General features: G+C 39.8%; 1 protein-coding gene and 1 non-coding gene across 2 annotated transcripts; one reads left to right on the plus strand and one right to left on the minus strand.

Annotated features, from left to right (window-relative positions):
- Positions 1-10,894: 10,894 nt before the first annotated feature.
- LOC138910323 (uncharacterized) lies at positions 10,895-13,884 on the minus strand. Its single transcript, XM_070201554.1, has 4 exons — positions 13,753-13,884; positions 12,337-13,174; positions 11,336-11,556; positions 10,895-11,257 (listed from the first exon to the last, which is right to left on the minus strand). Exons 1-4 carry the CDS (start codon positions 13,882-13,884, stop codon positions 10,895-10,897), a joined length of 1,554 nt encoding a protein of 517 aa, XP_070057655.1.
- A 1,029-nt stretch (positions 13,885-14,913) lies between these two features.
- Positions 14,914-15,020, plus strand: LOC117280981 (small nucleolar RNA R71). Its single transcript, XR_004511572.1, has one exon. It is a non-coding gene; the product is annotated as a small nucleolar RNA R71 (small nucleolar RNA).
- Positions 15,021-15,284: the final 264 nt, after the last annotated feature.

Here is a 15,284-nt window from a genome sequence, read left to right on the forward strand (position 1 = left end):
AAGATAGCATGGCCCCAAACAATAGTGGGCAATTCTATTTTCATAAGTAGTGGTCTTGCTATCAATTGCAGGCATTTAATAAATGATCTTGCAAGGCCATTTTGAGTATGAACACAAGCTACAAGATGTTCAACTTTTATCCCAATTGATAGACAATAATCATCGAAAGTTTGAGATGAGAATTCTCCAGCATTATCAAGGCGAATAGCCTTTATGGGATAATCTTGGAATTGTGCTCTTAATCGAATTATTTGGGCTAATAGTTTTGCAAACTCCAGATTGCGAGATGATAGTAGGCACACATGAGACCATCTTGAAGATGCATCTATTAGGACCATAAAATATCTAAACAGCCCACTTGATGGGTGATAGGTCCACATATATCCCCATGTATACGTTCTAAAAAGGTAGGGGATTCAATGCCAACCTTCATTGGTGATGATCTAGTGATCATTTTGCCTTGAGAACAAGCATCACAAGAAAATTCATTATTTGTAAGAATCTTCAGGTTCTTTAATGGATGCCCACTCGAATTTTCAGTAATTTATCTCATCATTATTGATCTAGGATGGCCCAAACGGCCATGCCAAAGCACGAAAATATTTGAATAAGTAAACTTCTGGTTTACGATAAAGTGTGATTCAACTGTACTAATCTTTGAATAGTATAAGCCAGACGATAAAGTTGGTAACTTTTCTACAATACACTTCTGGCCAGAAATATTCTTTGTAATACAAAGATATTCCAAATTCATTTCATCTACCGTCTCAACATGATACCTATTTCGGCGGATATCTATAAAACTCAATAAGTTTCTTTGGGACTTGGAGGAGAATAATGCATTGTCTATTATAAGTTTCGTCCCTTTAGAAAGAAATATAGTGACTCTTCCGGAGCCTTCAATTAAACTTATATTACCAGAAATTGTTGAAACATTTGCTTTTTCCTTATGCAAATAAAAAAAGTATTTCTGATCTTTGAATATGGCATGAGTTGTTTCACTATCAATCACACAAATATCTTCATGATTGGTCTTTGATCCAAACATAATTTGAGGATTATCCATATTCTTCACAATGACATAAAGAAAATAAATATGATAGTAAACATCATTATCAAAGCATAACTTTTATTTATGTATAACAATTACATAACCATACTATATACTACAAACAACAAAAATTAAAATATTTACATCTCTACAGATTCATCACCATCACATGACTTGTTTCTCCTTCCGGGAGTGCAAAGTAATCAGCTACATCCAAATGCATAAAGTCTAAATTATCTTCAGAAATAAAATTTGCTTCAGCTTTTTTCTCTGTCTTCTTCATGGAGGCTTGATAAAGCTCAACCAGGTGCTTTGGCGTACGACAAGTACGTGACCAGTGCCCTTTTCCTCCACATCTATAACATGCATTTTCTGGCTTTGCTGCTTGCACCGCTTCATACTTTTATTCCTTCCTTTTCCAATGCTGGTGGTGAGGAGGGTTCTTTGGTGCATTATTATTACCATGATTAGAGTTTCTTCCCCGACCACGACCATGACCACGACTAGGGCCACTCCTCTTCCACGCTTAGCTTGGCGGAAGTTCGTCTCATTCACTTCAGGGAATGGACAAGAACCAGTAGGTTGGCTTTCATGATTTTTCATTAATAACCCATTATGTTGCTCGGCTACAAGAAGATGTGAGATAAGTTCAGAATACTTTTTGAATCCCATCTCTCGATATTGCTGCTGCAGGAGCATATTCGAGGCATGAAAAGTGGTGAAAATTTTCTCTAACATATCATGATCAGTAATATTATCACTACATAGTTTCAATTGGAAAATAATTCTGAACATAGCAGAATTATACTCAGTGATAGATTTAAAATCTTGTAGCCTTAAATGAGTCCAATCATAATGTGCCTGTGGAAAAACGACCATCTTCAGGTGGTCATATCTATCTTTCAAATTATTCCACAGTATGACTGGATCTTTAATAGTGAGATATTCTATTTTCAAGCTTTAATCAAGGTGATGGCGTAGGAATATTATTGCTTTGGTACGGTCTTGGTTTGATACTTGATTTTTGTCCTTAATGGTGTTTGCCAGACCCATCGCATCAAGATAAATTTTAGCATCAAGCACCCAAGACATGTAGCTTTTGCCTGATATATCCAGGGCTACAAATTCATGTTTAGAAAGATTTGACATTATTTAGAAAAAAAAAGTTCGTACCTCTGATACTTTCAAAGTATTTGCTCGAGGTGACAGAGTCCCGTGCTGATAACGTGTTATAAAATAAAGACTGTAAAGTAAAGACGACTATAGAGAGAAACTGATATATTATTCAAACTTCAAACTTAAGTACATAATAAACTGAAAACTCCTCTATTTATAGAAGAAAGGAAGCTGCTGTGTAAGCTGCTTGTAAGATGCTACTGCAAGCTGCTGTGTAAGCTGCTATTGCAAGCTGTTGTGTAAGCTGCTACTGCAAGCTACTTGTAAGTTGCTTGTAAGATGCTACTGTACCAGATATAGATAATTTTCTACCGGGAGTAATGTTTATCCATAACGAAATACCAAAATGATAAGCTTTTTCAGGAGGCTTATATATAATAAAGTACTAAATAGATAAACATATTTACGGTGGAGTCTCATATGAATAAACTTCTTGAAGAAACTTATTCACAACGGAGTACTAAATGAGCATCCATAATATAATATATTTTTAACAAAAACAATATTATTAGGTCAAGATAAGATTGACAATAAGTGACTGCAATATAAAACTATATTATTGAATTTCTTCACCTTAATACCACAAGAATACGCCACAATTTTATTGCCAAACATAATAGTACTAAACTTCCATGACTAAAGATAATATATAGTACTAAATCCTAGAGAATGCATAAAGTCAAGCTGTCAACTAACTTCTACCTACTTGTAGCATTATAATTGTATCAATGGGGTCAAGTTTTATTAATTTTGCGGCCCTGCCAATACTTGTAGGAACATCCCATCTTGGATAATCGGATGGACAATTTTCAAATAAATAACCAGATTTTAGTAGCATCTTAAGGTTTCTAATATGGAGAGGTTCAAGTTTTTAAGTCAATAAATGTAAAGCATAAATCATTCAGGAAGTTATTTGTAGAGGATCAACCGAATAAAAGAACGAGATCTTTCACAAATAGCCGGTCATATTCATTATTTACTTTTCTAGCCATATACATAGATTATACATTCATTATATACATATAATACATAAATTTTGCATACACTATACCTCCACGGACTATTTTTAGTTTAAGCATTAGGTGGACGGCTATTTGGGTTAATTCACATATCACAGGTACAACAGTGAGACACAAGCCATTAAGACTAGAAATTTTGAATAAACTTATGGGGCACAATTTAAATTTTTTAAAAAGTTTTTACTGAGAATAAATAGGTAAAGATAATAGTAACATACTAACTAATAGCAAGAAATTAGGTTCGAATTCAAATGTTTTTTATTTTGTTTCTCATTTTATTATACCCTTGACACTTTAAATTAGCTGGATTTAGGGCATATTACAGCAATAGTCCAAGGAAGACTGTGCCACAACAGGCCCAATATCAATATCCATGACCATCGCTGCATCCACCAAAATGTTGAAGTATTTTATTGGATTTAATTCAATAAGCCCATGGCTGATTTTTAATTGGACTGAAATCTTCCTCCATCATTCTCCGAAATCTTGAAGGCAAAACATGTAATTACCTTCTTCCTTCAATAATTACAGTTAATCTTGAATTCTTAAACTTCTATGCTGCGAACCAGGCTGACTCGGTACAGGAAATAGTGTCAAGCGATCTTTCATGAATCCACTATTTACTGTTTTGGCCAAGGTAAAAAATATGCTAGGTTTATCAGCCCTTGCCTTTTTTTTTTTTTTTGTCTATGGTAAATAACTATTGTATTCTTTAATATATTCAGGGCTACTACACACTTTCAGTTTTTTTTTCCCGTTCGCTTAGAAGTTCTCTAGAGTTCCAATCGTATCTATTTTTCAAAAACTCACATGGGGCATAAGTTGTGATTTTAAATTCCCACAGCTAAGTTTTGCCTGTAAGTAGAGTTATAGAGTATCTCATACACAATGAGGTAGCGTAAATTGTTGCACATGGAGCAAAACTTTTGGTGTTTGATAACGGCCAATTATGCCTTATAAAAAGGACTAAGCGGTCGTTGCAAATATATTCCGGCTAATAAGTCCGGAGTCGAATCTCACAGAGAATTGACCTATCAAACACAACTACCAGACTCGCACGAACTCACGCAATCAATCTTCAGAAATATTTAAGTAACAATTTGGATGTTTACTAACTAAATATTACGTAATGAAAGTGCAACAATTAATAACTAACTACTACGGTTTGTAGATAAGAATTGGAATGGTCTAAGGTTGTGATTTTCCCTATTGTCGGAATCTTTTCCGCTACGTTTTCTATAAATTTGCCTAAGTCTTCTCTATCGATCATGAGCACTCTGACTGTCGTAACTCGTACTTACCACAATTTACTAGACATATTCTCCCGAATTACGCTACCTGGCATTAATTACGGCTCACTCGGATCGCACCAAGGTTTCGTTATCCCTAATCCCACCTTTAAACCCTTCGTATTAATCCCTTATATACGTTAGGAGTGATATTGTTCAACAACTACCTAAATATGCACTCTCTCCCGGATAATACACACTAAATAGGCACAGTCGATTGAGGGCCCTTCAATCAACAATAATAATAATATAGTTGAACAAATAGAGAAAATACTACGGCAAATCTATATTAACGTAACAGGAAAATTATCCTCCAATAGGTTCCATCAAAACCCTAGATTAGGAGTTTAGCTACTCATACTCATAGTCACAATATCCAAAGTATTTTGCATAATTAAATTACAAAGTAAGGATAAAGGGATGTAGAAATCGATGAGTCTAGCTACCAACGGTTGTTCCACGAGCTTTCCTTGCCTCCGGTTGCAAAAGTACTCCAAAGTGGCATTTTTAGGTCTATTTAAATGTGTAGGAAAAGACCTAAATACGTAGGCCAAGTCCTAGTCAAACCAGGAGACAAAATAAGTCTTAAAAGCTCTGAATGTGCACGCCCAGACCTGGCCTCGCGAGGAATAACGCCTGCTTAAGCTCGCCCCAGGCCTGGCGTCGCGAGGTGTAATGCCTGCTTGAGCTTGCCTTCTGCCTCGCCTCGCCAGCTTCAGAGCCTGGTGGACCTCACCCCAAGCCTCGCTTTGCCAGCTCCCACGCGAGCTAAAGAGCTCACCCAGCCTGTTCTAACGCCTGCTCTAGGCCTGGCTTCGCCAACTTTTCATTTGTTAGCTGCTCACTTCTTTCCTTCTTCTTTTCAACTGTTGTTTTTGAGCACGCTTTAAACTTTAAGTATTTCTATTTTCTCTACTTTCATCTCCAATTCACCTACACACAAAATAGACTCCATTACGCACAAATAAAGTGTAGTTTATCAGTAAAGCATATGAAATGGAAGGCAAATAATGTACGAAGCTATGAAATTATAGCCACACATCAATACCCCACACTTAAACATTGCGCATCCTCGCGCAATCAAACTACACTTATAGACACAACCACTTTAAGAAATTCCCTTAACTCATTACACCAAGAATGTTTAAAATAGTCTAAGCACCAGGGTGTAACATCATCGCTTCAATATTTGACTCACAAATACCCTGACTTATTCACACTAACATGGAGGTCAACGACATTACCTTTTCTTTATGAATTATGTGCCCTCACCCAACGAAGAGCTCAGTTCCACACACAATGAATTTAAGAACGTATGAACTCAAGATAGGAAAAGTTCACCCACTCTCAGAAATGACATTTATATGCTACAAATGATGCACCATAGGCTTGCCCATAGTGTAATACTCTACTAATCGAGCTCATTCAGTCTAAGATCCAGTAGGACTTAAATTGGTTATAATGTAGGCTGCGGGTCGGGTAAGATACATTTGGATATAAATGACTACACCTCCCTTAAGCACTTTAATACATACACTTTAACATTCAAGCCCATACTCATGTCAAACCAAAACTCCACCTTAACTTCACTTTATATTATCCCCTACTTATTTAAGCACCAGTATATCACTAGCCACCACCATCAAGAATTATTTTTCATACAATACAACTATTTTTTTTCTTTACTCTTAATCCAAGTGGCTTTTATTAACATATTTATTTTTCTTTCAAACGGTGCACCTTTCTCCTTATTTCAATTGTTCCACTCAAAATCCAACCCACCACCCCACACTTTAACTTTTTCATAATTCATCACAATTCAAGTACTCATGAGAGGTGACAAGGTTCAAATATATGGTCGATTCAAACAAAGGGGTACGACTTGTAATGTGGTTACCAAAGAAACAGGATTATAGGCTCAACGGGGTTAACTACGATACATAACATTTAGGTGGGTACACTATATATATATATATATCTGGCTTAACAAAGAAACGTCTATATCACTTCCTAGACTGAACAAGACTAATTTTTTGCTTTGCACACACACGAGGCAAGTTCTAGACATCAAATGCAATGCACAGAATATATACAAAACCTCACACAGACATGACACATAACTCACTCAGGATTGGTTTCATCGCGACATTCCAGTCTAAGTAGTTAAGCAAAATTAAGAATCTATGATTTAAGGTACTTATACTAGAGTCAAAAATCGAACCTAAGCGTCACAACCATAGTACTAACTATTCTCAAGGCATAACAAAGCTAAGAGATATTGCTGCAATTAAATGCATAGCCCGTGGTTCCTACTCCTAAAAATTAAAACTAACTACACCCGGTTCAACTAAAAGTCCTTGGAAAAGAACCGCGGCCCAAAGAAAAACCAAGGGGGAATTACTACACTACCTACAAGAAAATTTTTTTTTTTTGGTTTGTTTTTCCTTAGACTTACTTCCCTGAATAAAACTATCTAGGAGATCCATCGTCGGGAAGAGTCCAATTTTTTTTCTAACTTTATATATATATATATATATATATATAACTAACAACATATAACTAAAAACAAATAACTAAACAATTAACTAAACTAATAACTAAAACAACTAAGAAAAACTAATATTTATAAGTCTCCACCCCACACTTAGATCATGGATTGCCCTCAGTGCATGTACAAAATGACAAAACAAGAAAAATGAGTAGGGTGTAAGGAAAAACTCCCTGGTCATGCTGCATCGTCTCCCTCATCTTCTGAGGCTGCCCATTCTTCCTCATGTGCGTCCTCCTCCTCCTCATCATCGTCCTCATCGTCTGACTGGTCCGGCTCAACCTCAGACTGCTTAGGTGTGTTAATGTCTTTGTCATCTGGAAGTCTGTATCCATCACCTCGTCCAACCAGCTGCTGAGCATGAGCGTTGAGCGGGAACCGCTCATCCAATAAGGTCCTCACCTCAGTCGTGGCCGGCCGACCCCTATCCTAAGCTGCAAATCCATCATCCCATAGAAATGGGCAATAAAACTATCATCACGAGCATTGCGCTCAGCACCTGTCAGTGATGGCATGTCAATCTTTTCTTTCACCCGGACACTAGTGATGTCTATCTATCGTATGGGCTAATCAATGATGTGGTCAAACTCTGGCTCCTCCTCAACTTCCTCGTATCTTAAGAACTAAGTCAAAAAATTGGCAAATGGCATTCGATCGACCTTCTTATTACTGCTTCTTACCGAAGACATTTGGTAGCGGATCAGATGACCCACATTCACTCTTTGACCCGTCATGAGGAAGTAGAGATCACAAGTCCTCTATCGGCTAATGAACATGTCATGATTGCACGGTAGGATCCGTGCATTAATTAGTTTCAACCAAACATGAGCCTCCACCCTCATCTTCTTTTTGGGGAACTTCTTGTGCCGATTTATTTTCTTATCACGGATCCACGATGCCACAGAATTGACACCACATAACGTGTGTCTTAGCTCTCTATATGTAGGACGGAGAATGAAGTAGTCCAATGGATCCACAGGAACATCTGGAGCAGCTAAAAAGTTACATATGGCTGTGGCTGAAAAGTTTATCAACCGTCCACGAATTGGCACCAACTGTTCGGTATCCTGTGGATCAAACCCTGTATAGAATTCCCGCACTAGATTGAGATTAATATCCAATGTGTTCTTAAAGACATAGCTCAACCCCAAATCATGGATGTCCCTCCAAATAGCCTGGTACTTTGCTTGCAGTCGGTGCTCACAGATAGCGGCTTCCGGATGTACATGTTTAGGCTTACAACGCCTGTACCAATCCTTAGTATGCAGGGGGTATGCTTCTTATGCCAAACTCCCGTTGGCCTTGGGGTTGTGGACGCATGGCTGCCACAACTGCCACAACTGCCACAACTTGTGCTTCTTCACCTAGACTAGAGGTAGCATCTCCCCTTTTTCTCTTATTTGGGGGAGGTGCGGAGGTTGCCTTTGCTTTAGCCCGAGCAGTGGACGTAGCCTTTTCTTTGCCAGTGTCTTTTCTTTGAGTCATATTCATTCCTACACAAGTAATCATTAATCAGTTAAAACTGCATTACGATATGACACGCATGATCTTGCCCAAATTTCCGAGGTTACTCAGACTTCACCTCGTATTTTCTTAACATGAGAGTCAAACAATAGCCCATGGGTGCTTCCTCTAATTTCGAAGCATCAGGTTGCCAGTAAGGCACCCCACACTTAAGATTTTAACGTGGTTCATGACTACATAATACTAGTCTATTAATCCCGGAGATTCGAGCTCCAATGGGGACAAGGAATGCCATTGAGACATTATAGCAAACACTTAGCATGCACTAGTGACATGGGAGTGCTTGTAGGGGTGAGGGATTGCCTTACCCTCCCAACTCGGCTTGGGCATTCCGTACCACCACGTGTTCATACAATAGCAACAACATTCCTATGGGTTTCATGGGTTTGGGACACACAAACACATTATTACAATGAAGAACAACCCCCAAATTTTTGTGTCTAATTTCATACCTTCATCTAACTCGAAATTGCAAAGGAAGGAGATATAAGAATCATACCTTAGAAGCTTTAAAAGGAAGCAGTTGCCTGTGAATTGCTGGTGCAAGTGCAAGATATAGCAGGACTAAGCTTGAATTCAATGGAGATGGGAGAGACAACGATGGAAGTGTGCTTGTGAGTGTGTGGGGGTGAGGAAATTTGTGCAGTATACGTTTGTTTATGAGCAGTGTTGTGCGTTTGGGAATTTTCTTTTGAGCAGGATGTGTGTTTGGTTTAGGTTAGGTTAGGGTTTTTATTATGTTCAGTGTTTTTGGGCGTTAGAGCAAAATAAGGGAAAAAAAATTAAAATAGGCCGAAGAACTTACATCGCGACGCTTATTGAAGGATCTCGCATAATCCCTCGCCTCGCCAGCTCAAACGCGAGCCTGGAGGCTTGCTGCGCTAGGCCTAACACGTGAATTACCTGGCCTCACCCCTGGCAGCGCGAGCTCCATCGCCAACTCTACCTGGACTTACCCCTAGCGGCGCGAGCTACCTCACCTGATTTCCTTCATGTGACGCTTAAAGCTCTGCTCGTCTTGCCCAAAATCACCTGCAAACTTGTTAGTACCTAAAAATGAAAAGAAAAATTCTAACTACACTAAAAATTGACTACGAATTGGGTTGCCTCCCAAGGAGCGTCTTAATTAACGTCATGACACGACGAATACAACATTATAATGGGTTGCCTCTCATGTAGCACCTGATTTAACGTCGCAACACTACGCAGGTAATCGCACTTAAGGCTCGCTCAACCTTGGTGGCTCGAACAAATGAGTCACCGACACATTGACTCTAAACGTGCGAGAGTCATTTTCCGCAGCAATCTCTACGGCATTAGTGGGGTGAATCTCTACCACACGAAATGGTCCTGACCATCTTGACTTTAATTTGCCAGGAAATAACCTCAATCTTGAATTGTATATTAGTACCCTATCTCCGGGTTTTAAACTCTGCTCAAGAATATTTTTATCATGCATCATCTTCATTCTCTCTTTGTATAGTCTTGTGCTCTCAAAAGTGGGGTAGCGAAACTCATCAAGCTCGTGAAACTCTGTGACTATACTTGTACCCGTAACTTCTATATCGAGATTCAGCTGCCTCAATGCCCATAAAGCTCTATGTTCCAACTCCATTGGTAAGTGACACGCCTTCCCAAACACCAATTTATACGGCGACATGCCAATCGGAGTTTTGAAAGCGGTACAATAGGCCCAGAGTGCATCATCTAACTTTCTCGCCCAATCCGTTCTTGTAGCATTCACAGTCATTGTCAAAATGCTCTTTATCTATTTGTTCGAGACTTCCACTTGCCCACTCGTTTGTGGATGATATGGGGTGGTAACCTTGTGGCGTACATCATACTTTTCTAACAACTTTGCGAAGGCTCAATTACATAAGTGAGTGCCTCTGTCACTGATTATTGCCCTTGGAGTGCCAAATCGGGTGAATATATTCTTTCTCAAAAAACCAATTACCCCCTTTGCATCATTTGTAGGGAGCGCTGTAGCCTCCACTTATTTTGACACGTAGTCCACAACTATGAGTATGTACTTGTTGCCGTATGAGCTGACAAAAGGCCCCATGAAATCGATTCCCCATACATCAAACACTTTTACCTCCTGAATTGGGTTCATAGGCATCTCATGTCGGCGAGAAATATTCCTAGTTCGTTGGCATTCGTCATAACCCTTCACCTAGAAGTGTGCATCTTTGAACAATATCGGCCAGTAGAAGCCCGTCTCCAGCACTTTCGCAACTGTTCGTTCTCCCCCGAAATGTCCACCATATGGTAACGCGTGACAAGCCTACAAAATAGAAGATTGGTCTATCTCGGGGATACATCTCCGGATCATGTTATCAACACAAATCCTGAACAGATAAGGATCATCCCAATAATACATGAGACAGTCACGAAGGAACTTTTTCTTTTGAACAGAGGAAAGGTCATAGGGAACAATACCGCTTGTCAGGTAGTTTGCAATGTCTGCATACCATGGCACTACCTCAAGACTCGTGGCTAGTAGTTGTTCATCCGGGAAAGTCTCCACAATCTTTTCGCCCTCAATCTTCTTTTCGGCTCCTTCCAGCCTTGACAAGTGATCGGCCACTTGGTTCTCCGTTTCCTTTCGGTCACGGATTTCCAAGTCAAATTCTTGCAGTAGTAGCACCTATCGAATCAGGCGCGACTTTCACTCCTTCTTATTAATTAGGTACTTGAGAGATGCATGGTCGGTATAAACAATTACCTTCGAGCCTATCAGGTATGACCTGAATTTGTCAAATGCGAACACCACTGCTAGCATCTCCTTCTTGGTTACTATGTAATTTAGTTGGGCACCACTCAAAGTTCTACTTGTGTAATATATTGGATGCAAGACTTTGTCTTTGCGCTGCCCAAGCACTACTCCCACAGCATAGTCGCTTGCATCACACATCAGCTCAAATGGTTGCTCCCAGTCAGGTGCAACTATAATAACTCCCAGTCAGGTGCAACTATAATAGGTGCTGTCACCAGTCTCTTCTTCAATTCCTCAAAAGCTACCCTGCAGTCATCAGAATACACAAAAGGGTGATCGTTTTCAAGTAATTTACACAAGGGGTTAGCAATTTTGGAAAAAATCTTTTATAAACCGTCTATAGAACCCAACGTAGCCCAGGAAACTTCTTATTGCTTTGATAGAAGTGGGTGGTGGAAGATTTTCGATCACATCAACCTTTGCACGATCTACCTCAATGCCCTTACTCGACACTAGGTATCCCAAGACTATACCTTCCTGTACCATAAAATGACACTTTTCCCAATTGAGTACCAGATTAGTCTCGACACATCTTTTCAGCACTCTTTTTAAATTCTTTAGGCAATCATCGAATGAGTCTCCCACCACCGAGAAATCATCCATAAAGACCTCCATGATGTCCTCTACCATATCAGTGAAGATGGTCATCATGCACTTTTGAAATGTGGCGAGTGCATTGCATAGGCCGAACGACATCCTCCGGAAGGCGTAGACGCCATATGGGCAGGTGAATGGTGTTTTCTATCTATCTTCTGGGGCAATGGAGATTTGATTATACCCCGAGTATCCATCGAGAAAGCAAAAGTGGGACTTTCCGGCCAATCTATCTAGCATTTGATCAATGAACGACAAGGAAAATTAGTCTTTTCAGGTGGCCTTGTTCAATCTTCTGTAGTCCATACAAATTCGCCATCCCGTGACTTTTCTTATTGATATCAACTCATTTTTACCGTTTTGCACTACAGTCATCCCACCTTTCTTAGGCACATATTGGACTGGGCTGATCCAGTTGCTGTCAGGGATGGGGAAAATGTTCCCTGCATCTATCCACTTTATCACCTCCATTTTCACAACTTCCTTCATGTTGGGGTTCAACCTTATTTGATGTTCTCTAGAAGGTTTGTGGCCATCTTCTAGTAGAATCTTATGCATACAGAAGGCCGGGCTCATCCCCTTAATGTTTGCAATGGTCCAACCAATTACAGTTTTGCACTCACTCAATACTTGTAAAAGCTGTTCTTTCTGCACATCTAACAAACCAGATGAGATAATAACAGGTACAGTTGAGTTAGATCCCAAGAAAGCATACCTGAGGTGAGGTGGTAGCAGTTTTAATTCCAACTTTGATGGCTCTTCTATCGATGGCTTAGCTGGAGGAATTTGTCTTTCTTCTAAGTGTAAAGGCTCAAATTCGAGCTCTCTTTTCCAAAACCCTCGGCCATCAAGAGCCAACACCCACTCCGCCAAATCCTCTCCATTTACTTCATCTAAGTTCAAGAGACAGGCTGCTAGAGGGTCTTTAGCATTCAAGGTCTCGTATTCCTCCTCCAAAATTACATCTTCGGCTTCTATTAGAGAGCAGTTAGCAAATTCACTTGGTCGTCTCATAGATTTCTGCACGTTGAATGTTATCTCTTCATCATTTAGTCCCATTTTGAGCTCTCCAGTTTCACAATCAATTAAAGCTTTCCTAGTGGCCAAGAATGGTCTTCCCAAAATTATGAGAATCTTCTCGTCAACCCGACAGTCTAGAATGACAAAATCTGCTGGGAACACAAACTTCCCAACCTGTACTAATACATCATCAAGGATACATATGGCCTTTTCACTGTCCGGTCGGCTAGCTGTAGTAACATAGACGTGGGTCTAGCTCTTCCAATGCCTAACCTTTTGTATATAGCCAAGGGCATCAAGTTTATGCTTGACCCTAAATCACACAATGCTTTAGCAAAATCATAGCCGCCTATCGTGCATGGGATTGTGAAACTCCCTGGGTCTGATAACTTCTCAGCTATGTGTCTCGTCATGACTGCACTACAGGTCTGTGTCAATGTAATAATGGATAGGTCTTGGAAGTCAAATTTCCGAGACATTAAATATTTCATCATTTTGGTATACCTAGGCATCTCTCGCAACACATCAATCAGTGGAATGTACACCTATATTTGTATCTCCATGAATTTCTTATATTGCTCGTCCTTATGTTATTTTGATAATCTCTGCGGGAATGGTGATGGAGGTCTCTTCTTTCCTGTGATTTGAGTTTTATCTTGCTTAGGCACTGCTTCTATTGTCGTTTCTTGTGTTACCTCAATCTCCTTTGCAACCTATTTTTCTTTGCTTGTGCTCTTGTGTGCATTTTGTACCGTCACCTCAGTTAACCCTGTTGAATCATCTATCTCAATGGGTACTGGCATAAGTGTTTCAGTAGGTCGGCTTTCGCGAGCAATCTCTTGCTCCAGATCTAGGTCTCTACCATTTCGTAGACTCACTGTCATAAGCTGTTTCGGCCCTGAACTTTTTGATTGACTTGTGTGTCTGCAGGTAACGTCCCTTGGGGACGATTGTTTAGAGCCACAAAAATCTGTCCTAATTGAATTTCAATACCCTTTATCATTGATTCATGTGATTCTACTCTCTCTTGTATTTTTCCAGAGGACCCAATCAGTTGTTGCAACATTCTGTTGTTGCTGTCAAGCATTCCCTTAAGTTCAGTGAACCCATCATCTTGTCTCACAATCTGTTGTTGTTGAGGTTGTTGATAAGCCAGCTACTGATTTTGCTGGTTTTAACCTTGTTGCTGGTTGTGAGTCTAGCTCCGGGATTGTTGCTGGTTGTGAGTCTAGCTCCAGGATTGTTGCTGTTATTGTGGTGCTGCTGTGCTGGTCTATATTGTTGATTCTGTTGCCCCCAATTCTGACCACCTTGCCTCTGTCCCCCATAGTTGGCCACATAGTTCATATCTTCCTGATAGTGTTGGTTGTCATCTTCCGCACTCCACGAGCATGCATATGGTTGGTTAATGCATGGTGTACATAAGCCCCCATTAGTAGCATCAACTATGTGTACCTGCTGCTTCTGGCCTGATTCATTGATCTTCTTGGTGAGGATACTCATTTGTGTCATCAAAGTGGCCATATTTTCGGCTATAGAATTGTTTGGATCCAAAGCCACAAAGTGAACTACAAGAGTGATCGTAGAGTTTCTTGTTATCCATCCTGAGTTTTGAGCCATTTTATCGAGTATGATCTTGTATTCTCTGAATGATTTTCTCAAAAATGCTCCACCCGCTGAAGCATCAACATTGGCCTTTAAGCTGTCTGCCAATGCTCCACCTAAGTGATCAACATTGGAGTGATCGTAGAGTATCTTGTTATCTATCCTGAGTTTTAAGCCATTTTATCGAGTAGGATTTTGCATTCTCTGAATGATTTTCTCAAAAATGCTCCACCCGCTGAAGCATCAACATTGGCCTTTAAGCTTCTGCCAATCCCATGTAGGACCTATGCCCCAATATTAGCTCTGGAATGCCATGATGTGGACACTTAACCAGCATACCTTTGAACCTCTCCCACGTTTCTTGTAGTGTTTCTGTTGGTCTCTGCCTGAAGCTCAATATCTCATCAATTTGTTTGACAGTCTTATTGGGTGGGTAGAACTTGTTTACAAATTGCTTGACTAATTCTTCCTAAGTAGTGATGGAGTTTATGGGGAGTGAATTAAGCCAAGTCTGAGCCTCCCCCGTCACCGAGAATGGAAACAATAACAACTTTATTGCTTTCGGTGTCACATTAGGTTGCCTTTGTGTGACACATATTGACAGAAAATTTTTCAGATGCTGCTGAGGATCTTCAATGTAAGATCCTGAAAATAGTCCCTTGTTCTGCAACAAATGTAG

Source organism: Nicotiana tomentosiformis, chromosome 4 (assembly GCF_000390325.3).
Source record: "Nicotiana tomentosiformis chromosome 4, ASM39032v3, whole genome shotgun sequence".
Lineage (NCBI taxonomy): Eukaryota > Viridiplantae > Streptophyta > Magnoliopsida > Solanales > Solanaceae > Nicotiana > Nicotiana tomentosiformis.